This window comes from Mauremys mutica, chromosome 14, assembly GCF_020497125.1.
Source record: "Mauremys mutica isolate MM-2020 ecotype Southern chromosome 14, ASM2049712v1, whole genome shotgun sequence".
NCBI classification, from domain to species: domain Eukaryota; kingdom Metazoa; phylum Chordata; order Testudines; family Geoemydidae; genus Mauremys; species Mauremys mutica.
Genome location: NC_059085.1, coordinates 17,565,262 through 17,589,357, shown reverse-complemented (window position 1 = coordinate 17,589,357; position 24,096 = coordinate 17,565,262). Strand labels below are relative to the sequence as shown.

The 24,096-nt window shown below is 38.0% G+C and overlaps 1 protein-coding gene across 2 annotated transcripts in view; it reads left to right on the top strand.

Annotated features, from left to right (window-relative positions):
* The window catches only part of RBL2 (RB transcriptional corepressor like 2), a 52,972-nt gene that overhangs the window by 20,900 nt on the left and 7,976 nt on the right, over window positions 1-24,096 (top strand). For both annotated transcript variants that reach the window (XM_044987388.1, XM_044987389.1), the window contains exons 4-14: window positions 198-262; window positions 7,108-7,236; window positions 8,244-8,404; window positions 8,521-8,585; window positions 11,581-11,767; window positions 16,264-16,430; window positions 18,094-18,203; window positions 19,751-19,854; window positions 20,342-20,479; window positions 21,343-21,507; window positions 22,164-22,275. In XM_044987388.1, the coding sequence (XP_044843323.1) occupies window positions 198-262; window positions 7,108-7,236; window positions 8,244-8,404; window positions 8,521-8,585; window positions 11,581-11,767; window positions 16,264-16,430; window positions 18,094-18,203; window positions 19,751-19,854; window positions 20,342-20,479; window positions 21,343-21,507; window positions 22,164-22,275 (1,403 nt within the window). The remainder of the gene's footprint in view (window positions 1-197; window positions 263-7,107; window positions 7,237-8,243; window positions 8,405-8,520; window positions 8,586-11,580; window positions 11,768-16,263; window positions 16,431-18,093; window positions 18,204-19,750; window positions 19,855-20,341; window positions 20,480-21,342; window positions 21,508-22,163; window positions 22,276-24,096) is intronic.

Below are 24,096 nucleotides of genomic sequence, written 5' to 3'. Positions count from 1 at the left end.
AGTGATACCCAATGAAAGTGCTGTGCAGGAGAGCAGGCACTGTGGAATCTTCCCTGTACAGTTGTGCCCATCCTTGGGATTATCTGTAGAAGTCAACTGTCCCATCAAGTAGTGGGACACTTTAAGGCACACTGTTTTGTCAGTGTGAATGCATTGAGTTTGTTGCTATATTCTTACAATATTTTTCTTTCCAAAAGACGACAGCCTTGCACAGTCTCTGAAGTTTTCCGGTTTTGTTGGGTGCTGTTTGTTCATGCAAAAGGTAAGAGATTTGTTAAGAGTGACATTTGCTGCAAACTTTCTTTGTTAGCCTCCAGTATAGCTTATATATGAATAAAAAGGAGTGATCCTCGAACATCAGGTAAGCATCAAAAAGTTCAGCATATCTTAACCCATTGAATTTCCTCAGAGAAGCCATTCCACAACAGACCCCGTGACTCTCTTTCTCCCTGCCTTTACTTTTCCAGCTTTACCTTTCCACACATTTTTAAGATCAATGATGAGCTCACTTAGTCTTGTAACTTTCATGTTGGCTGCATTTTCAGCTTTCCCAGCATTTTGTCTCTCTAAAAAGGGGGAAGCCTCTTGAAACTTTTGAGGATTCGTGTTAAGATGTTCATGTTGTGGATTTTCATGTCCATTGGTGACCAAGATAAGACCAAACTTTTCTTGTATTTCTAGCTACACTTAGAGAATAAAATACTATTAAATACTATTTCCTATAAGCTTAGAAGGGTAAATAATGAAATTGTATAAATGTGGATGTTCTTCTTTCAACAGTTATCACAAATAATATTCTCATCCTTTTGGTTGCCCTCTTTTAATATTTTATTTATTGATTTATTTTTAAATGAACACATCAGAAATGTAGGCAGTATTCAGATAGCCCTATAACATCATATAAGTAGGGCCCTACCAAATTCATAGTCCATTTTGGTCAATTCATGGTCTCAGGATTTTAAAAATCATAAATTTCATGATTTCAGCTATTTGAATCTGAAATTTCACAGTGTTGTAATTGCAGGGGTCCTGATCAAAAAAGGAGAGGGGTGTGTGTGTGTTTGTTTGTTTGTTTCAGTGTCACCAGGTTATTGTAGGAGGGGATGCGGTACTGCTACCTTCTGTGCTGCTGCTGGCGGCAGTGCTGCCTTCAGAGCTGGGCAGCTGGAGAGCGGCGACTGCTGGCCGGGAACCCAGCTCTGAAGGTAGAGCCGCTGCCAGCAGCAGTACAGAAGTAAGGATGGCATGGTATGATATTGTCACCTTTACTTTTGCACTGCTGCCTGCAGAGTTTGGCCCTCAGTCAGCAGCCGCCACTCTCCGTCCACCCAGCTGTGAAGGCAGCAGAAATCAGAGTGGCAATACCGTGACCGCCCTAAAATAATCCTGTAAACCCCCTGCAACTCCCTTTTGCATCAGGGCCTCCAATATGAGAAGTGCTGGTATCCCTTGTGAAATCTATAATAGTCTAGGGTAAAAGCACACAAAAGACCACATTTAATGATCCATGACACATTTTTCGTGGCTGTGAATTTCGTAGGGCCCTACATATAAGAGAACCTTCTGTATACTTGCACCACCTCATCCCAGAATACAAATGAGTGCCTTGGCAACTCACATGATCTCCTGTTCAGTTTGTCCACTGACGCCAAATCTATCTACAATAGATTTGGAGTTTCATTTTTCTCTCTTAATTTTTAAATACACAATCAGTTCTACACACATCAGTTTGCATATGTTTATATTAAATCTCTTCATGCTGGTCCACCCACTATCTTATATTCAGTCTTCTCTGTATTTTTAACATCTTTCTGCTTGTATTATCTTTATACAGTAGGCATTATTTTTGTGTTGAAAATGTGCTTATTGGATTCATTTGCAGATAATATATCTATTAAAAGATAAATTTCAGTGCTTATACAGCAGGCGTTTCACTGTGTGTGTTCTTAACCTGTTGCTATTGTAGTGAATAAAGCTATGTGTATCTAATGTGACTAGCTGCATTTTGTAGAGGCAAATCTGTTTCCTTTAAAGAATTTAATCAAAACTTCTCTCTAGACCAAAATAAATTTTGTCTTGTCTTTGTTCAAAATCCTCTCTGTCAATGCGCTTCCAAAGAAACAACTACAAAGACGTGTCTCTTTTTTAAAATTTCCTATGGGGAGTAACCCTGTGCTGTCACTAATTCCTATGTTGACAAAAATATAGACTATTACACTATTTAATAATTACAAATTGCATGTGACTTTGAAGGTCAAACTAGATGATCATTAAGGTCCCTTCTGACCTTAAAATCTGTGAGACTTGTAACTGAGCTATCTTAAGCCCATCGTGAAAGGAGGTGGTTTACCTTGATATGGCTCAGTCTTTTTCTCCCTCAAATCTGGATGTTATGGTGCTTTTGCTTACTCGGTGCCCACTTGAAATAGGGTTTGGTTGAGAATGAGCTCACTGGAACTCAATACGGGTAAGATAGAGGCGATGCTTTTTGTTTGGAGAAAGCATCTAAAGAGAATGGCAGGGATGATGCTTACACATCTGACTGAGAGGGTTTACTCACAGTTAGATTAATAATTTAGAAAGGTTTTTGAATCTGATAGATCATGGCATGAGCCTTGGCGAGCAGAAGTACTGTCTTTTTTATACGGTTGATGCAATAATTGCAACTTTTTCTTCGATGTGGACTTTGCCAAGGTTGTTCATACCTCTGTCACCTTAATATTGGATGACTGTAATGCACACTACATGGCCGTGAGGGCCATTCAGAATATACAGCCAGTGCAGGATGCAGCTGTCTGCAAGGAGCCTTTTACACCAGCGTGTCAAAAGCTGTACTGACTTCTTATTTGTTTCACATGCTATGCAGGGGATTTACGTTAATATTTAAAGCCCAGTGTAGTCTTTGTTCTAGCTGTATGAGAAACTTCACCACTTCCCATGGAACCCTCATAATTGATTAGTGGCTGAGTTATCCTGGTTCCTGAAATCGAACGTCTGGAGTCTGCATCCAGAGCATTTTCAGTGGAAGGGCTTTGACTCTGGAATTTGATTCTTCCACTAGTATAACCAAACCAAAGTTTGTTGACTTTCAGTCACAGTATAAAACCCATCTGTTTTACTCCAGCGTTTGTCTGAGTTCATTCTGGGTTACAATTCTGCTTATATGGCATCTCAGGGAAGTGAGAGAGTCTCTCTAGGTTTCATTTAAGTTTGATAGTCAACTAATTTTGTACTATTGTGCATGTGCCCGTAGCCATTGTGTTGGGCCCATTTTATAAAAGTAATGATTATTAAATCCATTTTGATGTCTTAAAGGGCACTGGCATCATTGAATACATTGTTCAGGAGGCAGCTGCTAGTTAAGAAAGCTGAAGGGTTTTTTCTTTTCTCACGTACATTTTGGTATCTGCCAGAGAGCGGGTGTGGAGGAGGAGGGTAGGATGCAGAAACTTTGATGGTTCTTGAAACTTTGAGACAATCATTTTTAAGTTTACTTGAGTGTGGGTGAGAGTCTCCTAATATCCTACACATGAAGTTGTTGTTGTAGCTTGCAACTGGAAGTTGGTAAGGATAACCTTAGTCATTTAGTTTGCTCAAGCATAATAAATGCTGGGTGACTGGTTCTTATTCCTTCTTTTTATAACTATCAGAGTTTTCCCTTGTCCCGGACACCACGGAAAGAAAAACAAGACAATGGGAATATGGTTTAGCTAGGCCACCGTTTTATTTAGTAACACATCTGAGAACTACCCAGCAATAACTTGTCTGGTGCAGATCATCCTTTGTAATCTATTCCACATGGTGGAAGGCTGCAACCATGGGGTTATGGTTGGGGGTTGTCTCCTTGCTGTACCAGACAGTTCTGTACCCATTTCTCTCCTTTAGCAGTTGCCTTTTCCTAATCTGCTCCGATTCTGATTTATCAGGGAACTGGACTCCGCATTTAATAATTACCTGCACTGGGTAGCTGCCATGTTGCAACAAAATGAATTTAATCTAACCTACCCCACCATGCCTGGGTTGCTGAGAACAAAAACAAAAAAACACATACCCCACAAACCTCTCTCCAGGCCAGTCTGGCAGTGAGAGGGGAAAAAATTATTTCCTCGCACCAAAAAGGTGGTAATGCCCATAAGTCCCCAAAACCTGGTTTGCCCCCCACATCTCCAATTTGGATTAGAATTTCTTCCCAGGCAGGGTGAAGGGTTTATCAGACCTTCCCTTGGGTGCACTGGAGAACAACAGGCGTATGCTGGTTACTCTCATATCTAGCCAGTCTGCCACAACCCTCATTCCTCAAGTCCACAAGAAGTCTGAGTTTCCAGAAGAATGGGAGGAAACAGGGAAAGGGGGGGCAATCCTTAAAGAGGCCATGAGTTTTCTTTTTTCTTCTGCTGGCCCAGACAAATCTTTGCCACCCCTGAAGCTGCTGAGGAATGGGGGGTAGGTGTTTTATCATTTGCTTCTGCTGGATTTATAATTAATATTTTTCACTGGCTATGGATTTTTGAGCTGGTACTTTCAGTGGTGAGCAACTTCTGGTTCACAGCTTAACTTGTCTGCCTAGAATAGAAGAGATCAGGGTGGATAAAAATTGACTTTTTAAAAATAAAAAAATTGGATTGTTTTAGTTTAAATTAAAATGCATTTTCTTTTAAAAATAATCCTTTTTAAAATTGAATTTGATATTGTGACAACCTGTGTTAAAGCCTGTACTCTGTTAATATCATTTAAATACAAAACATTAACATTTGAGGAGGGCTCACTCATGCAAGATGAGTAAAGGGAGCTGCTTTTAAAATATATATAGAATCAGGGGTAATGTCTCTGAATTTGGGGTCAAATCAAGCTTTGTACTGCAGTGTCATATTGCATTAGTATATAGGTATATTTCATTCTTTACAATAGAAGAAGCACTGTTATTTACCGGGACATTTTTCTGAATGTCAGTACTTTCCGTTTCTGTTGTGCAGAAATGATTTTGCTTTAATTATTTTTGGTTTCAGTTTAGCTAGTAGGTGCAGAGAGAATGTTATCCATTTGAACTAATTCATTCAAACTTGAGTAATTTTTCTTATGTTTTCAACACAATTTGAAGTAGTTATTTATATTGAGCTGTATAATTGCTTAAATAAACGTGTAGATACACAGTGTATGCTCCCGTTTAGCAAAAAGCACCAAATTTAGTGTTAAAGCTATAGTCAGTTTCAAATCTGCATGTTTTTATGGTTATACTAACATATGAGATTATACCTTTTTAAGTCAATGTTTAGTTCAAGGTTTCTTGCTTGGTCTTTGAAATCATGATAAAATTGTTGATTTAAATCCCGTTGATTTAAATTAATCTGGTCTGGCATAGGTGCCATATAACCTATAGCATCCTACAAAGAAAGGGAACATTTTATAATATTTGCAAGTCTAAAACACAGAATTAGTAGTGATATAAAAGGGGGCAACAAAGATTATTACATTAAATTGACCTTCAGGGTCATTAAAGGCACTTTTTTGCTTTGAAAGTTGCTTATTTTGTTTTGAGGGTTGACCCATTATCCTTATCATGGCAACCACACATCGATGACAAGTTGGGGCTTGTCTGTGCAACAAGCTTCCCAGGCTGAAGAGCAGTGTGTGCAACTTCCTTTTCCAGTGTAGAAAATATAGCAGATTTGCTAGTTCAACCCTTTTTTTGTCTGGAGCAAAGTAAGTCAGCGACTGGTTTTATTTGATTTGTAAGATTAGTACTAAGATATTGTAATCTAGTATCATTGCTGTTTGTGTTGCTCTTTATCTTGCTTGTCAGAGAATCACTCTTTAAACTATCTCGCTTGGTTTGTTTTCAGTTAAAATGGAAATAAAGCGTTTTTCTTACGGCATTGAACAGAATGTAATTGGTTTTCGATTTGGGAAGGGGAAAATAGTAGACCATTGTTTGAAATGCTATGGACCGGGGAAATATAGCTTGGAATAATCGTTTGGTTCCCTTAAAATTAGATTTATTCTTGACTGTGATGCTGTCAGTGATTATTGTTTTACTTAACTTAGGCTTTCATTTTACTGCTGCGACATAGCACCTACTTAATTAATAAAAAGTAAATAGTATCATTTCTAGAGCTTGCCTTGTTCTGACATTTGCTTAATTGCTTGCAAATAGATCTGTAAATAAAGAGTATAACACTTAAATAAAAGAACATTCAGGATACACAAAATTAGAAGAGTTTGATCCAATTTGTTTTAATTAGCCTAATGATTTTTATATCAAAGGAAACGTATTCTAATTTACATGTATTTGCCTTTATATATCTTTATCTTACACAATCTACAATTTTTATTACAGAACTTTAAGCATCAATGACTGGCAGAAAAGACAGTTAATGAATAGCTTAGAGGAATCACCTATTCTAAACTCTTTCATTTTAATAAAGGAAATGAAAGTAATTGGTGAATTTAGCTTTTCAAGTCCATAGCGATTGATTTTTTTTTTAAGAGTTCCATTGATAACATTTGGAGGTTATTATTATTAGACTTTTCAATTTGGAAGGGGTAAATAAAAAACTACATAAAAGTATATAAAATAAGGAAAGCCTCTCCCCACTGTGCATTGTCTGTCTCGTCTGACGCACTCCCTGCATCCTCATGCTGGGTGCAGAGGGGTTCTGGTGCAGGAGGTGGCAGAGCCAGGCAGTGGAGCTGGTATAGGCAGCAGTAAAGCCACATTTGTCAGCTTTCTACTAGTGAAGATTCCTGCTTCATGGGCGAATTCACTAGGGGCGTTCTCTACCCACTTTAAGTTCCTTTTGCTCTGCTTCACTGTCACAAAGTGAACTTGGCAGGCTGGAACATCCAGCCTGTTATGTTAACATTTTGTTGGTTTTGTTTTCAAAACAGAATGTAATAACCAGTAAAGTTAACACTATTCCTAAACACACACAATGTTTATCTGTTTATCATTCCCTTTTTCTATCAGATATTTATTACAGTCACCAAAGAGAGAGATCTTGAGAGATGATTCTGCATTATGATTATTGAACAAATCTGAAGAGTGAATTGTTTTCTGAATTCTGAAGCTGACATTGTAAATTAACCCTATGTATATTTCTAATCACATAGGAAATTTTCCCATGATCAGTGATGACTTAGTCAATTCCTACCATCTCTTGCTATGTGCTTTGGATCTAGTATATGGAAATGCTCTACAGTGTCCTAATCGTAGGGAACTTCTGAATCCTACCTTTAAAGGTATGTAGAAAAAAAGTTTTCTTCAATCCAAAACAATGAAAACTGCTAAAACTAAATCCTTTTTTTGAGACTGTAGGGCAGAGACTAAATAATAGAATATTGGCTTAATCCATGAAAAGGACTAAACATCTTGAAGGTATTAATTCTTTGCTCTAAGTGGCTGTACAATTTAACAGGTTTCTATTATACAGTATACTCTGAAATAAACAACTGGAATTCATTAATGGTTCATAGAGAAGCCAGGAATATCATTTACAAAGAAAGCACCATCGAGGGAAGCTAGCAAATCAACCACTGCTTTCTCCTTAAAGACAATAGACAGTGACAAAATGTAAATTGACATGATAAACACATACAAATAATTAAATAGTGAAATGTTTCCATTGAGTCAGTAATATAATTTTTGTCTTCAGACCTAAACTTTTGTTTACAGTGCAGTGGGGAGGAAGGGATAGCTTAGTGGTTTGAGCATTGGCCTGCTAAACCTAGGGTTGTGAGTTCAATCCTTGAGGGGGCCATTTAGGGATCTGGGACAAAAATCTGTCTGAGGATTGGTCCTGCTTTGAGCAGGGGGTTGGACTAGATGACCTCCTGAGGTCCCTTCCAACCCTGGTATTCTATGATTTAGCTTATTTGCCTCTAACATTTTCCTACATTTAGCTTAGTTTAAGCATTAGTGAGGATGGGAGCCTGTGAGCCTCTTAGGACCACTTCTTTGGCTATATTTTACTAATTCTTACAGTTCATAAGTATTTGATCAATTTTCCATTAGAAAAAAAAGTAGTTTTACATTTGTGATTATTTTTCTCTGTCATAAATTAAAAATGTTTATAAGTAGTGTTTGATAATATTGTCAAATTAAGTTGACATTCTAAGATTCATTAGTGCTTGTCAAGATGGCTAATTATTTTAGTCTTGCGGTATTTTAGTTCTTTATATAGATGTATTTGGTTAGCAGGACAGGAATTTACATAACTAAATATTACATTTTTCTCTTTAATCTGTAGGCCTTCCTGAAGACTTTCACAGTAAGGATTATAAACCATCTTCTGACCCTCCCTGCATCATTGAAAAACTCTGTTCCTTACATGATGGTTTGGTTTTGGATGCCAAAGGCATAAAGGAACATTTTTGGAAGCCATATATTAGGAAACTTTTTGACAAGAAGGTTTGTCTAATAGACTTAAAAGATTTCTTGTAGAGGGGGAAGAAATCTGCTTAATGACTGTCTTTAAAATGTCACAGTACTGAAATATTCACCATTTGTACTAAATTTTCTTACAGATTTTAAAAGGCAAGGAAGAAAATCTGACTGGATTTTTAGATCCTGGGAGCTTTGGAGACAGCTTGTGAGTGTTTTGCATAAAAATTCCTTCCAAATTTCAAAACAAAAACAGCTGTATTGACATTGTATGTTTTTATGTTTTGCACCTTTTAGTGGTAATAAAATATTAACTAGTTGATTTATGTAACTGCTTGGAATCCTGAATTAAATGTAATTTTCAGATTCCTGTTTTGAGGTATCTCAGTTTCAGGCATATTTCAGGGCTCGTACTTCTTGAGGAAGAAATTATTTGCTGTGTTCCATTATTTTAGTATCCCTTCTGTAGAGATCAGAGTACCAGAAAGAGAGAGATTTATTTTATTTGTGTTGTCTAATAGAGAGGTGTGGAGCCACAGACAGTTATTTTCATATTGAGAACATGAATTAGGATATATGGAGGGAGGATTTCTTGATGAAAAACAAATCTTTTCAGAAAGATTCTTTTTTTTCCTCATTTGTCTGAAAGTGTTTGGAAATAGAGGAAATTTAGAACAAACTGATCTCAGACATAACGTTTGTTCTAATGAACTTGCTGAATGAAAGTCTTTGAAATAAAATCTATTCATATGTTGTTGTTTTTTAAAAAGGCTGTTTGCGAGCTAGATAGTGTTCAAACTGTGAAATGCATTTGACAGTAAAAGTAATGTATATTGAAAAGCCTTGGCATGAACTTTGTTCCCCTCAGATCTTCAGAAATGATTACAGATATCTGTGTTACTTCTCTTCTCCATTCAGTGTTTGGCATGCCTCCCGGCAGTTGTCTCAGACCCATGAGAAGGTTGTATTAGATCCACAGTTCTGCCTTAGTGCTGCCCCCTCCAGCTGAAGAGCCCATGTTTGTCCAGAATCCCTTCTAGGGTTAATTGGGAAGTGGTTCTGGGTCCAGAGGTACACAGATAGGGCATTTTAAAGAATGGCAGGTGAGCGTGAGCATGTTATTTCCAATTATGAAGAGGAGTTTTCTAAAAATTAGGCACATGATTTCAAAATCATTTAAGTAAAGGTTCACAGCATTATGTAAGGGAGAAGAGGACTATGAAGGTGGTCTCTCATGAACAGTATTGAGGATCAGAGTTATTTAATTTTAGTATGTGTTTGATGAGAGAAAAGAGGTATCTAACTTAGAAATTTTATACTCTTAAGGAAAGAAAATGTGTACATCATGGATGAATTATTAACAGATGTTTGTGTTAACTTATCAGATGTGTATTATCCACATACTTTGAGACATACAGTAAAAATCTTTTAAAATCCCCTTTACAGAGCAAAACCATCCCTGGATTCCTCCACCAAAGAAAAAATTAATTAATTTTTTTTTAAAATATCTTGTTATAGGAATTTAAGGAGGTTTTTTAAAAGGTGGAAGGTGAGACATTCACAAGGGTCTAAGTAATCAGATCACCTAGGTGCTTTTGAAAATTTCACTCAGAAGAAAAGCAGATTTACATCAGCATATCATGGTCCTAATGGCCATGTCTTCCCTACAAAAAAAGTGTGTTCTTAACTTGTTAGCTAATATGAGGTAAAATCCTAGTGAAGACAAGGAAGTTTCTAAGATTGTGTTAAAGGCTAGGCTCCCCCATAGTCTTTAACTCAACCTGCTAACTTGTGTGAAAATTACAAACTTCCCTGTCTTCACTAGGATTTTACCTCGCATGAGCCAACTTGAGTTAAGAACAGGCTTTTTTGTAGGGAAGACAAAGCCAATGAAAGTGTGCTCCTATGGTTCTGTTCTCTTGGTGTAGTAAAAGCCTTGCCCCTTTGTCATGAAACAGTCAAAGGTTTACTTTAATGTGAATGGGGCAGGGGGAGTGTGTGTATCTGATGCCTCCTTAAGAAAGGCAGGAGTTTGTGGAAATTGACCCTGTCTTGCAGCACACATGCCTATGTGAGGTAACATCCCCTTTTCCGACAGTGGGGGGGGGAGAGAGAGACACACTCTCTCTCTCTCTCGTCTGCATTTGGCCTAATTGTAGAGGGAAAGAAGAAGGGCTCAGCACAAAAGTGTGTTTTCCCCACCTTTAGGAATAGATTATGTCCCAGAGCAATTCAGACACTTCTGTTTTGCTCAGCTGCAGTGAGTCCCCAGGGACCGCTGTGGCAGTTGGGGATCATTGGAATGCAGCAGCTCTCTAGCCATGTATCATTCACCAGAAGCCACAAGGTGAGGTGACTATAGGTCTGGTATGCGAGCTCTAGCTCTTCCGTACCCAAAGGTTTTCCTTACACTAGAGGAATCCTCAGCTAGCCTGTTACATACAATTTGTAGGTAACTCAGACATTGTTTTGCCTTCTCTGTGTACTGGCAGTGAGGGGTTCTACTCATTTTGTTTTCTCATGAGGGACAGCTGCTTGCTAATTTAATATACTCTGATTCTAAAAACTATTCACTTACAGACTTTTTCATATTGCCCACTTCCAATTTATTTTTAATTCTTATTTGCCTTATATGCTTCTACTAAATCATACTCACAAATAATTTTAGGGTAACATTATGTACCTAAAATTTTAGTTAACCTTTTTTATAATGGGGGGGGGGGAAACATGCTTAAACTTGCATAACATCCTTTAGGATTTTTGAAAATGATTTATTGGTCACGCATGTGCCTTCAAACCCAGAATCACTTCTTGATTGATTCTAAGAGGCACTGTCAGTTAGGAGGAACTTCCAGGTAAATACAGATTTCTCAGTACTATGGAAAGCTAGAGAAGCTAAGGCAAATCTGATACTGCTTTCAATTAGCTCTGTGCCTTTTACTAAATGGCATAGCCACTTGTCAGATTGGATAGGAAAGACAGTTATATGTTCTTCCTGTTATCATACTAGTGATATTATGGCCCATGACATAAATCTCAAATATTAAATTAGGATTAAAAATATCTTCAGTAAATTTCCAAAAGGCAGAAATACTAGATAAATGTATACAATAAGTAGATAAAGCAGCAAACCGTCAGTTGTTGCAGATACTCAAAACAAAAGCTGTATAAATATCTGATGCTTTTTTTCCCCCCTGCTGTAGCAAAGCCATCAACAAAGCCTATGAAGAGTATGTTTTGTCAGTTGGAAATCTGGACGAGCGGATATTTCTGGGGGAGGATGCAGATGAGGAAATTGGAACTCTGAGAAGATGCCTAAACACAGCTTCAGGAATGGAAACAGCTGAAAGAGTGCAAGTGAAGTATAATCTGCAGCAGCACTTTGACAGAGTGAGTATGACGTGGTCGGTGTTACATACTGGCTGTTTTTATGTTTCGTCTAGTGGATGATTTGAGTAAGGCTGTGTCAAAGAAAGATGCAGCTGCTTAATAGCTACTACTTTTTGTTCCGCTCTGTTTCATTTACCTATGGCAGACAGCACAGTTGTTACAATCACTGATTATAGATTAATATTTTAGTTTTGTTCAGAGTACGCATTTTAGATTTACCTTTTTTTTTAAAATTTATTTAGCAGGCAGTGTTTTCAGGGCTGCCAACTATATCAGCATTTATACTTTTTATTCACACTGCCAGTTCTTCTTTGACTGACACTATCTTGAGACTTTTCAAAAGCTTGTTGCTAATAAATCTTTGTGTAAAACAATCTTAAATTTACCTTACTTGGCTTGTTGATGACAGAAGTGCAAAAGGAGAGTGTGCTTTACAGTGAGATAACATTCTGAAGTGATTCAGTCCTGGAAAGAAAGTTAGGAGGGATATCTTACTTTTTTTTTTTTTGAGTAAAATATGACTATGGAAGAGACTGTTTTAGAGTTCAGGTCTGATTTAAAGAGCTGAAAGAAAACCTTGCTTCAGTAATGAAGACCACTGATAGGAAAATGTCCATGGTTTTAGGCCTAGGGTTTTTTTAATTTTTACAATCTGCTCCTCTGTAGTTGAGCTGTTTACTTGTTAGACCGCAGCTATGTTTTATTTTTTCAGTTGGGTGTATACTGAGCCCAACTGAACAACACTCTTGATTCCTTTCAAACTTTGGGTATTTGCCAAAGTGACCCCCAAACATTAGACTAGCCATCCAGTGTCAATTCCTGCCTCAGGCTGCACCTGCCTGTCATGCAGCTTTCTTATTTCTAGTGGAATAAGAGAGATGAGCAATGCAGACAGAAGGCTTGGGCCCTGATTCTGTACCCCACACCATTGATGTCATTGTGCATCTTCCCAAGAGAGATAGGTGTAGGCCTTTTAATTCTCATCTCAGTAGCTGTATATAGATGAATATTGTCTTCTTGACATCTGCTATACAGGCATATATAAGCATCATAGCTGACTTCATAGAAAATGCAGTGCTATTTGACAGTGTGCAATCCTCAGACAAGTATGAGAGAGTCTTTGAGGGGGGAGCTGGAAAGCCTCTTTTACATGGGTTTGTCAGAATAATTATTTCAAAAGGGATATATACCTATCCTGGCCTACAGAAGGTTTTAGCTTGGGCCCAAAAAATAAAGGACACTTCCACTGTGCATGGATAGGTTACTGACCCACTTTTTAATGTTATATTTATTTCTCTTCTCTCCTCTCTTGTAGACAGTGTAAAAGGACATACATTGAGATTTTCTAAGTGAAACTAATGGGAGATGTGTCTATAGTCCCTTATATGGCTTTGAAAATCTCAACTACAGTATATTCATGGTGATTGTTCAGATATTAGAACATGTGTATGTATTACACAAGGATGAGGCAAACTCATTGTTAAATTGTCAATTTAAAAAAACACCTCAGTCTTTGTGGCTCTGACATTACATCCACATGTAACAAACTTCAGTCACTGTTTTTATACATGTTCAACTGCCAATTAAATAATACCTTTTTAAAATGTTATACCAATTTATAAACTTGCTGCTTCTGCTTTTGGTAGTACGTAGCCACAGCTGTGCTGTGTTAGAACTTTGTGTCTTCTTTGAGATCTTCTTCATGTCGATTCCAGCCTAGGTGTGTGCGACCACGTGCACAGTCATCAGAGATTTTTGCCTTAGCGGTATCTGTAGGGTTGGCTGTGGCGCCTCTTGTGGGCCGCGCTAATGCGCTGGTATATTAGGCCCTACACCCTCTCAGTTCCTTCTTACTGCCCATGATGGTTGGTTGGAGTGCCTCACCTTGCATTGCAAGAGCGTTACCAGTCCTTTGCAACCCGTTGTCTATCTTCTTTGTATATAGTTTGTAGGTAGTTAGCCAGCCATTAAGGTAAGTGTTGGATTAATTTGGTAGTTAGTCCTGGGTGGGATTTTGCCCTGGAGCGGGGCATGCCCTGTTCCCACTGGCTTCAAACCACACTCGTCATGCAACAGGCCAATGCCTATTAGTGACCCCCACAACAGCTGTTTGAAGTGCTTGGGGGAGTCCTATAGAAAGGACAAGTGCAAAATCTGTAAAAAATTTTGCCCTAGAGCCCCAAAGGAGCAGGATATTTGCTTGAGGGCCCTCCTCAGGAAGATGCCTAAGAAGCAGCAAAAGAAGAGCCTCTCAGCACTGGAAGGGAGAGGGGCTTCGGGCAAAGGATCTATGTCATGCCACATGCCCACCCCAGAGCTTCACAGGGATACTGGATTACCTTCTGCATCTCAAGCTCTTTTCATCTATCAAGGTCCACTTGGACGCTAATTTGTCCATCCATCTGCCGCTTGAGGGTGGGTCGTTTTTCACCCAGGACATGACTGCCAGGTTCCTCAAGGGCCTCGAGCGCCTCTACCCACACATCAGGGACCCGGTCCCTCAGTGGGACCCAAATCTTGTGCAGTCACAGCTCACGGGTCCCCCTTTCAAGCCCCTGGCTTCCTGCTCTCTCCTGCTCCTTTCCTGGAAGGTTGCGTTTGTGGTTGCAATAACATCTGCCCACAGGATCTCCCAGATTAGGATGCTTACCTTGGAACCTCCCTATACGATCTTTTACAAAGACAAGGTCCAGCTGCGACCACACCCAGCTTTCCTGCCTAATGTACTCTCACAGTTTCATAGGGGCCAGGACATTTACTTACCTGTCTCTTTTCCAAAGCCGCATGAGTCAGAGGAGGAGTGTAGGTTGCATTCCCTAGATGTCAAGAGGGCGCTGGCCTTCTACATTGAAAGGGCCAAGCCATTCCGCAAGTCAATGCAATTGTTCATCGCAATGGCCGACAGGATAAAAGGTCATCCAGTGTGTGCTCAAGAATTTCTTCTTGGATCTCTGCCTGCATTCGCTGCTGCTTCAATCAGACAAAAGTGCCCCCTCCAGTGATCATAACAGTCCATTCAGCCAGGACGCAGGCCTCTTTGGCAGCTTTCCTAGCCCAAGTGCCTATCCAGGACAGCCGTAGGGTGGCCATCTGGGCGTCTGTCCACACATTCACGTCCCATTACTCAGCAGGCCCAGGATGATGCTGGCTTCAGTAGAGCAGTTCTGCAAGCCGCAAGACCGTGAACTCCAAGCCCACTTCCCAGGATACTGCTTGTGAGTCACATAGAATGGAATCAACATGAGCAAGCACTTGAAGAAAAAAGTTAGCTACCTTTTCGTAACTGTTGTTCTTTGAGATGTGTTGCTCATGTCCATTCCATTACCCTCCTACCCCTCTGTCGGAGTTGCCAGCAAGAAAGAACTGAGAGGGTGTAGGGCTGGTGGTGCCTAATATACCAGCGCATGAATGCAGGCCTCGGGGGCGACACCGCCGACACTATGGATACTGCTAAGGCAAAAATCTCCAACGACTGCACGTGGGCGCGCAAACACCTAGAATGGAATGGACATAAGCAACACATCTTGAAGCACAACAGTTATGAAAAGGAAGGTAACCGTTTTCTGCTTTTTGGTGACCCCACCAAAAACAAAATACTGTTCGTGCTTGTCTGTCATTTTGCCAAGGGAGGTTGGGAGATATAGAACAGAGGTGGCAGAAAAGCAGCAGAGATAGCGACATTGAGAGGTGGCTTATTTTCATTTTTTTTTTAATCTATAATAAAGCTGAGAACCAAGTTCAATCACTCTTTGGGGCTGGAACTGTCTTTTTGTCCTGTAGTTGTACAGTGGCAGCACAGTGGGAAGATGGTCTATGACTATGGCTCCTAAGAGCTGTAATAATGAAAATATCTTCTTCAAAAATGATTTACCAAAGACAAAATATGGTTAGGATATTCCTGGGTAGAAAATCCATGGAAAGGGCTTTAGAGCCTAGATGTGTTTGTGTATTTTGTTTCAATTCACACCTTGTTGTGAAAATGCTAGTGAAAGTGTAGGCAAAAATGTATTAGGTATATTAAACAGAGCATGTTAAAAGTATAAGAAGAAATATATCTGACCACCCTGCATCAAGTGGAAAAGTACACATGGATGGAGAGAGATTTATTTAACAATTCTGCCCCTCCAGCTGCATGTGACATTAGCTGTCAGCAGGTACACTCAGAAATACATTTGATGTCTGAAATGTGGTTGGATTCTTGCTGACTCAAGGCCAGTAGGAGAAACCATATTTTTTATCTGCCTTGGTCACTTTGAAAGCAACCTGTGGGATCTTTTGTTTGAAGTAAAAGGTCTTAACTAGGAGAAGTACTTTGGAAATTGTTACTTGGGAGGTGAATTTAATGCGTGATGAAGTATGCAGTGCAAGGAAAAAAAACTCTTCTGACGTGAAATGTTAGTTTTCCCTTCTCCTATCATGCTGTTCTCTAGCATTTCTTGGGTATATAGTCCAGTTTTATAACAAACATACACAATCTTGCAATTTTTGTCTTTTAGTCTAAATCACTTAGAATTACGACACCTCTTACTGGCCGCAAGTATATTAAAGAGAGCAACCCCAATGTGACCCCTGTTTCCATAGCAACATACAACTTGAGCCGTCTTCATACAATGCTGACAGGACTAAAAAATGCCCCCAGTGAAAATCTGGAGCAAATACTGAGGTTAGTGTGATCACATGATTTTTCTGGCCAACTAATACAGTTTTAAAAATAGAGAAATGTTTTGTATTACAACTGTCACTGGTAAATCGTATTTGCTGTGTTGGTCCTAGGATATTGGAGATACAAGGTGGGTAAGGTAATATCTTTTATTGGACCAGCTCTTTTGGTGAGAGACACATGTTTTCAAGATACAGAGCTCTTCAGGTAAAATCATGTAATTTTTGTCAGGTAAATGAGTAGTGGAAGCTGCTGGCAGGTAGCTCTAGAAGGGCATAGGAGTCCCACAGAGAAGTCTTAAAATCCCCAGGTCCTTGTCCTGTAATTTTATTCACATTTGTCCTTGAAGTCAGTAGAAATATTTTCATGGATAAGTACTATTCGTATGACTACAGGCTGTAGGATCAAACCCCTTTTAAACAGGAAAATAGTAAGAACAGTATCTTCAAGTCTGTTTCCCCCTACTACTTTTTATTTAAAGCTAAAAAATTAAAACCATTACACACTGAGAGAATATTAAATATAAAATACCATGTGTTTATATTTTGTAACTTGTTAATCAATATATTCTAATACCCTTTTATAAACTAAGAACTGGAAAGATTCTATTAAATAATAATTTTAGGCCTTGCAAAGATGTGCTTGTGCTTAACTTTAAATTAACAGATATTAAGCAGTACATGTTTGCTGCCAACATTTTAAAGAAAGTCAAACCACAGAAGTGGTGGAACTCACTGGCAAAGCACCTAGAACCAACGTTTGTTGAAGTCAAACCAGCTTTGATGGCAGTAGCTGCTTCTAAGGATGCAGAGAGAATATTTTCTTCATTTCAATTCAATAACTAGTTTGTTCTAAGTTAAGAAACCCGATTAGTAGTAGAAAAAGCAGGAAAGCTTATTTTCTTTTCCAGTCTATGAATAAAAACTAAGTGTGAGAGGATGAGTTCTTCTTGTTCTAAAGATTAAGGACATTGTGACCAGAACTAATCAGTACCGTTAACTAGCTACAGGTAATATTTCTTTGTTTAATTCATTGGTTTTAAATGCAAGACATGTTTGTATATACTTATGTAACCAACACATTTAAGGTAACTGAATTTAATAATTTTAAAATGTTTTGTGCATTTAATTGGATTCCAGTTTCAATTTAAATAGAGCCTGACACATCAGTTTTAAAAAAGGTAGTAAATATGCATCATGCACTATTTTCTAACAATCAAAATTAAATGTGAATAAATGTGTTTATGATATAATTGCTTAAATAAATTTATATAGATAGTGTATCATCCAGGTTAGCAAACAGAAGTGCTATATTTAGTTACAAATCAATATGATTTAATAGTTACTAATGAGAATCACTTTCTGTTTAGGAAATAGCTAAAAAGTACAAATGGAAAACTAGATTACAATCTATTTAAATCAGATCAAGGATTTCTGTTTGCCGACTTAAATTAGTGATGTAAATCACTAAGTCAGTCCACCTTGAGTGGGTCTAATCACAGTGCATAAAGTTAAGCACATGGTGTTTGCACGATAGAAGAAGTCCTAGATAATCATCAGTTTTACTGCTTTAAAACTACTATGCTGAAGATTTATAAAAAGTAGATAAGGCTCTGTCTGACTTGCTGCTTGATAAAGCATTTTGAAAAAAATATTTATTTTGCCAGGGCATGTTCCAGGGATCCTTCTCCATCTATTGCAAAAAGAGTGAAAGAAATGTATGAAGTATATTGTCAGTGCACACAGTCTGAGGGAGAATTCAGTAATTTCTCCAAGGGTGAGACATTTTATTTCTAAAACGTAAGAATTAAGAATATCTTTAAAATACTGTGCTCTTTTAAAAGTAATTTATAGTTTGAGACTTTCATTTTGGTTCAACAAATCTAAGATTTCTGCACAACGTATCCTTTCTGTGGAATTCTGCTATGCCTTTTATGTTTTCCACTGGGTCCACACTGAAAATTTACCTCCACATAAGATTTCATAGTACTTCAATGGGAGACCTCCAGGAAGGGAGGCGGGAGGGAGAAATAGGAGCTGCAAGTGCCACTTTTCTTTATCAGCACTGAAGAAATGCCCAGCATGGCTTTATGGTGCACAGTGCTTTTGGATGCCACAGTCTTCTGAATTAGAAATGAAACAGATGATGCAGACCACTTGTGCTCTTTAAAAATCCCATATCAATTTTAGCCCACCTTTGGAAATTGTCCAGGAAATAGGAAACAATACTTAATACAAAGAGTTAGGATTTGTTTTTATTTGTGTTATAATTTTGACTATCAATGTTTATTCAAGCATTTTTTTTTCTGTTTGTATCCATTTAAATTTTCATAGCTGTGGGAAATTAGGGTAAGCAGGAGTCAGACAAATTATTTAGTGAGAGTAGCTGTTGATTCAAAACAACTTGTCAACATCATGTCAAAATATACAAAGTAAATATCCTTAAATCAAACTCTACATTCTCAAGCGGTATTTTTCTTACTTTGCCTATCTGTAAACTTGTTATTGTCAGTGTAAATATTTTTCCATGGCTTGTGCATAGGGTGAAATAGACGTTTGATATTTACCAATCTACCCAACCTAGAAATTATGTTTAGAATTAATACAAGAAAAATCTGAGTGAAGAGCAAAAGCTATTCACTGTATTGAAAATTTTGGCAGATATATTGGAAGCTTATGAGCACAACAACACAACCAAAAGAGCAAGTTATTTGCAAAATTATCAGAATGTTGGAAGTCAGATTTCCCTATGAAACAGTTCAGCTACTGAAGGACAAAACATGGGGGACAATTTCCCTCTATCAATATGGGACATTTTGTATCTACCAGTTCTTAAAGCTGCTTTCTGTTTGTTTGTACTCACAATACAAATTTGAAGGAATATCTGTACCTTGAGATACTGATGCACCTCTTCTGTAATTTATAGTAAAATTCACCAAAAGTTTGTGTTAAACAGCAAGATTAAGGGTGTTTGTTAGCTATGGTATCCTGGTCAAATTCCAGCTTCTGTTGCAGTTACATTCTGCCTTCCTAAACTTCCCCCGAGGCTTCAGTAGTAAAAGCTATTCCTCACTTTCCTTCCAAGCTTCTTCAACCCTCCTTACCATCACCACCCCATCATAAAGCACTTTGGGATCTCCCAAGCTGAAAAGCTATATAAATGTAATCACATCATTTGTTACTTAAGCGTAATAAAGTCATTGTTATCCTCATTTTTATGAAAAAAATCTAATAGTAAAAAAAACCTAATGGCAATAGGTGGACCTTAAATCAGATATACAGAGTTTTTTAATATCATTTTTCATTATCTTTTTCCTCTTGCAGATAATGCTAGCAAGCATTTTCGTCTTGCTGAGGTTCTTTACTACAAGGTATTAGAGTCTGTCATTGAGCAGGAGAGGAAAAGATTAGGAGACACCGATTTATCAGTAAGTAAAATCGGTCATCAATCAGATAATTCATTTTTAAACTTGTTTCTTTCAGAAAGAATTAGTTGTACAGCATGACACATGCTGTTGAGCCATTCAAAATTAGTAGGGAAGATAGCTCCATAGTGAAGTTATTCTCTTAGCAATTTCCATATTAGATTGTTCGGTTTGCAAGTGCAAAGATTATGATATTTCTAACTGGCACTGCACACTGACTCTGGATTCAATTCTGGCAGCAGAACTTAGGTAACAATTTTGCTGATGATGCAAAGGCAGAATAGAATGCAGGTTGCCCAGCTGTATTTAGAGTTGTTAATGCATGTCCATAGGTAAATTCAAACAATGTTAGATATTTTTTAAAACAAATATTGTATAACTTTGTAATACAATAAAGTTCAAACCAAAGACTATTTGTTTACCTTTGTTCTTTAATGTAGACATCTTTTTCTAAACTAGGCTGAAGTTTATTTTAATATTTGTTTTGCAGGCAATACTGGAACAGGATGTGTTTCATAGGTCTCTCCTGGCATGTTGCCTTGAGATAATTACTTTTTCATACAAGCCTCCTGGAACTTTCCCATTTATTACTGAAATCTTTGATGTACCTGTTTATCACTTTTATAAGGTAAATGGCTTTGATCGTGTGAAGTGATGATTACCAGTCATGATAAAGTTACTTCTACTCACTAAAAAAGTTTTTTCTTGAAGCAAGATACTTTCCCCTCAAATGGATGTGTAATGGCATAAACATCTACGTTATGAAAATGGTCATAGTGGGGTGGGTTTTCTTGTTTGAGAAATTTAAGCTGGGAAAAAAACAAATAATTTTCCTACCTTAAGCTGCAGGGTGCAAATGCCACTTGTATTTAAAATCATGTACTGTTAACTGGACAATTTGGACACCACCAATGTATTACACAGTTAAAAAATAATGGCACTGGACCACAACATTAGAGACTAACAGATTTATTTGAGCATAAGCTTTTGTGGGCTACAGCCCACTTCATCGGATGTAGCCCACGAAAGCTTATGCTCAAATAAATTTGTTAGTCTCTAAGGTGCCACAAGGACTCCTGTTCTTTTTTGTGGATACAGACTAACACAGCTGCTACTCTGAAACCTAACATTTATGTGGGATAAGGGGCACTTTCTATTTCACTTCTTGACTTACTGAAAATAAACATTTTTCAATTGTAACTTTGATCTGACAAAGTTGTAATGATAGTGACTGATGTAGATTTAATTGTATCTAGCTATTGGGGAACTAGTATGACAGTTACACACTATTATTGAGGTATACCTGTTTTTTCTGGGTTAGAACAGACCTTTTTCTGTCAGGATTAATGTGATGCTTCACAAATTCAATATAAACCCATTTGAAAGGGAATACGTGAAAGGTATGATGCTCTCACTTATTATAAGTATTGGTCACACAATGTTCTGGTTTAACATTGTAATAAGTGGGTTTCATGTTTACTCACTTTGCAGGTAATAGAGATTTTTATTAGGGCAGAAGATGGCCTTTGTAGAGAGGTGGTAAAACACCTTAATCATATTGAAGAACAAATCTTGGAGAGTATGGCATGGAAACGTGAATCTCCATTGTGGGACAGAATCCGAGATAATGAGAACAAAGTTCCTACCTGTGGGGAGGTAAGTGTGAGAAGTAACAGCTATTTTATTTTTCTAATCCTTGTTATAAGTTTCAAGAGGCCTTGTTCAGTTTAGATGGCACTCCTTAGTAGTTCAGACATTGGGCATTTGGAATATGAAGGCCTCATAGGGAACCTGAGCAAGTCTTTCCCAACATGTGAATATTGAGATGAAGTAGCATGATTAAAATGATGGAAAACAGAATTAAGTTGTCAAATGTTCAATACATATTTAAAATGAAACAGGGTAATAACAGTTGCACACCTAAAGGTTGCTGTGGCGAGCATAGCAGTGTTTGGCATTCTCTATACAAAATTGATATATGCAGTTATAAGGCACAACTCTTGCTTCTTTCCTCCTCCTCCCCCTGGTAAATAAGATGGATAAAAGCCTGGTCCTCTTGACTTTCCTGAGAGTTTTATCATTGAATTCAATGAAGCTAGGATTTCTCTTGCTTACTTGTTCGGTTCATTCCCCTCTCCAATAACTTGCTCCTTGAAATTGGACACAGTGATAAAATGTGTGCTTAAACTGGCCTGATTTTTAGAGTGCATCAGTATCTAAACAGGGCTAGAAATCAGTTGGATTATTCAATTAATTCATTTAATAATTAAACAAACATGCTGAAATTAATTGTTACATCAATATTCTTTTAGGTAATGCCACCTCACTATTTTGAAAGATCTAATGGGAACAGTCTGGTAGGCTCTCCTTTGACTCCAAGAAGGATCAGTGAAGTTCGTGCTGAAACTGGAGGGCTTGGAAAAGGTGAGGTGTTAAAATGCAGGCTATACATTTTATTTTTAGAAGTGATACATGCTGTGTGGTAGAAAGTTTGCACTCAGTTACATACAAGCTATAGAATATTGCTACATATTTAAAATAACTCGTGTGTTCCAAAGAGCATCAAGGAAGGTTGCAAACTATACATTGACTAGAGCTAAACAAATAGTCCTCTGAACTGAAAAAAAAATCTGTCAACATTCCAGTCTGACACGTCGGGCTCTTACTTGATTTTCCCCCTGTGCCAAGATATCAACAAGTCCAGGCAGACGCTAAAGAGCACCTCCTGGTGAAGGATCTCATTTATTAACAGAAAAGCTAATGCAGAATATAAAACTTTCACCTGAACATCCCCACCAGAGTGATTAGGTCATTCTTAGTGCATATCTCCCACCTGAGTTCAAGGCTTACCTCTACCCCCCTGCTTTTAGGCTTCTTGCCCCTTCTGGACTAATGTCCTTCTCGGGAGTCAAGGGTGCAGAGTGGTCTGCTGACAACATCTCTTCTCCAGGGACAGCGGGTGATCCTTGCTAGGTGAGGCTTCTGGACACTGCATGGGAGACCAGGCCCTCTTGGATGCCTGCTTACTGCACCCCTGGAGGTTCTCCAGTCTGATGGGCTCCGTGCTCAGCCCTCTGGCGCAAGCTTCTCCCGGGAACTCCCCTCCCCAGGAGCGTTCCCCAAGCTCAGTGAGAGGGAACCACTTCAGTAGGTTCAGGTGCTCAACTAAGCAGCTACTCTCAAGTGAGGCCTTCATAAGGCAGAGTGGGCCTTAAAAGTCCCCATAAAGAGCAGCTGCCTAGTGACAAGGCCAAATTGAAAAATAATCCAGTTCAGTTGTAATTGAATCAGAAAAAGAAATATTTTGCACCAAGTGAAACATTTTGGTCAACTCAGCAAAAAAAACAAACGTTAATTTCAGTGTTGCTGTTTCACCCCTCTGGTGTACTAACAAAAATGTGACCAAATATTAATTCAAAACTTGGTCAAAATGAAGTCATAAAACGTTTAACTATTTTTAAATTGCGTTTCCTAGGCCCAGGCTATTGATCCAATTTGATCTGAATTCATTAATAGTTTCAGAACACAGGAGGTGGGGGGACATTAGAGCAAATGAGATGCATTAAAAACCTGTAATATTTCATTTGAAATCTATGAAATGACAGTGCAGATTTTCTGTTATAGATACAGTAAGGTTATGGCTCACATAAGTTCTTGCTCAATGATTAAGCATTTTACCAAAATGGAGCAATTTTAAGAGTTTAGTGAGTTTTATATATGAGTGAATATCAACAGCCTTAAGGTAGCACCCAATAGTATAACCTGTGAATAAGAGCAAGAAAAACATCAGAGCAAGTAAACTTAAGGTCTATTGTAGTGTTCACTAATTGTAATTAGTGCCACAAAGAATAGGATCTTACATATAAATCCTCCACTTACTGGATATAGTCATCAAGGAACAAAAAGTAGCAATCTGAGATTTTCTGCTACTCTTTTCCCTGCCCACAAACTATTGTAGTATGTTTGACTATTCAAGAATAATCATTTAAAAGAAAACACCTTGGCTCTTGTTTCTAGGAATCATTTACAAAAACCAAGTAAATTCTCTAACATTTATTCATGTATGAGATTGTCAAAAGTTCTTTACTCATGGCCCTAACAGTTTGCTTTCTTAGTAATATACTGAAATGGCAGCCTTATTTAGACAGTTGCATATGACATGGACATCTTGTTCATATAATAATTAAGTTGGCTCTTAAAAGTTGCTTCTGCTAAAGTGTGTTATATTATAGCCAACCTGATTCT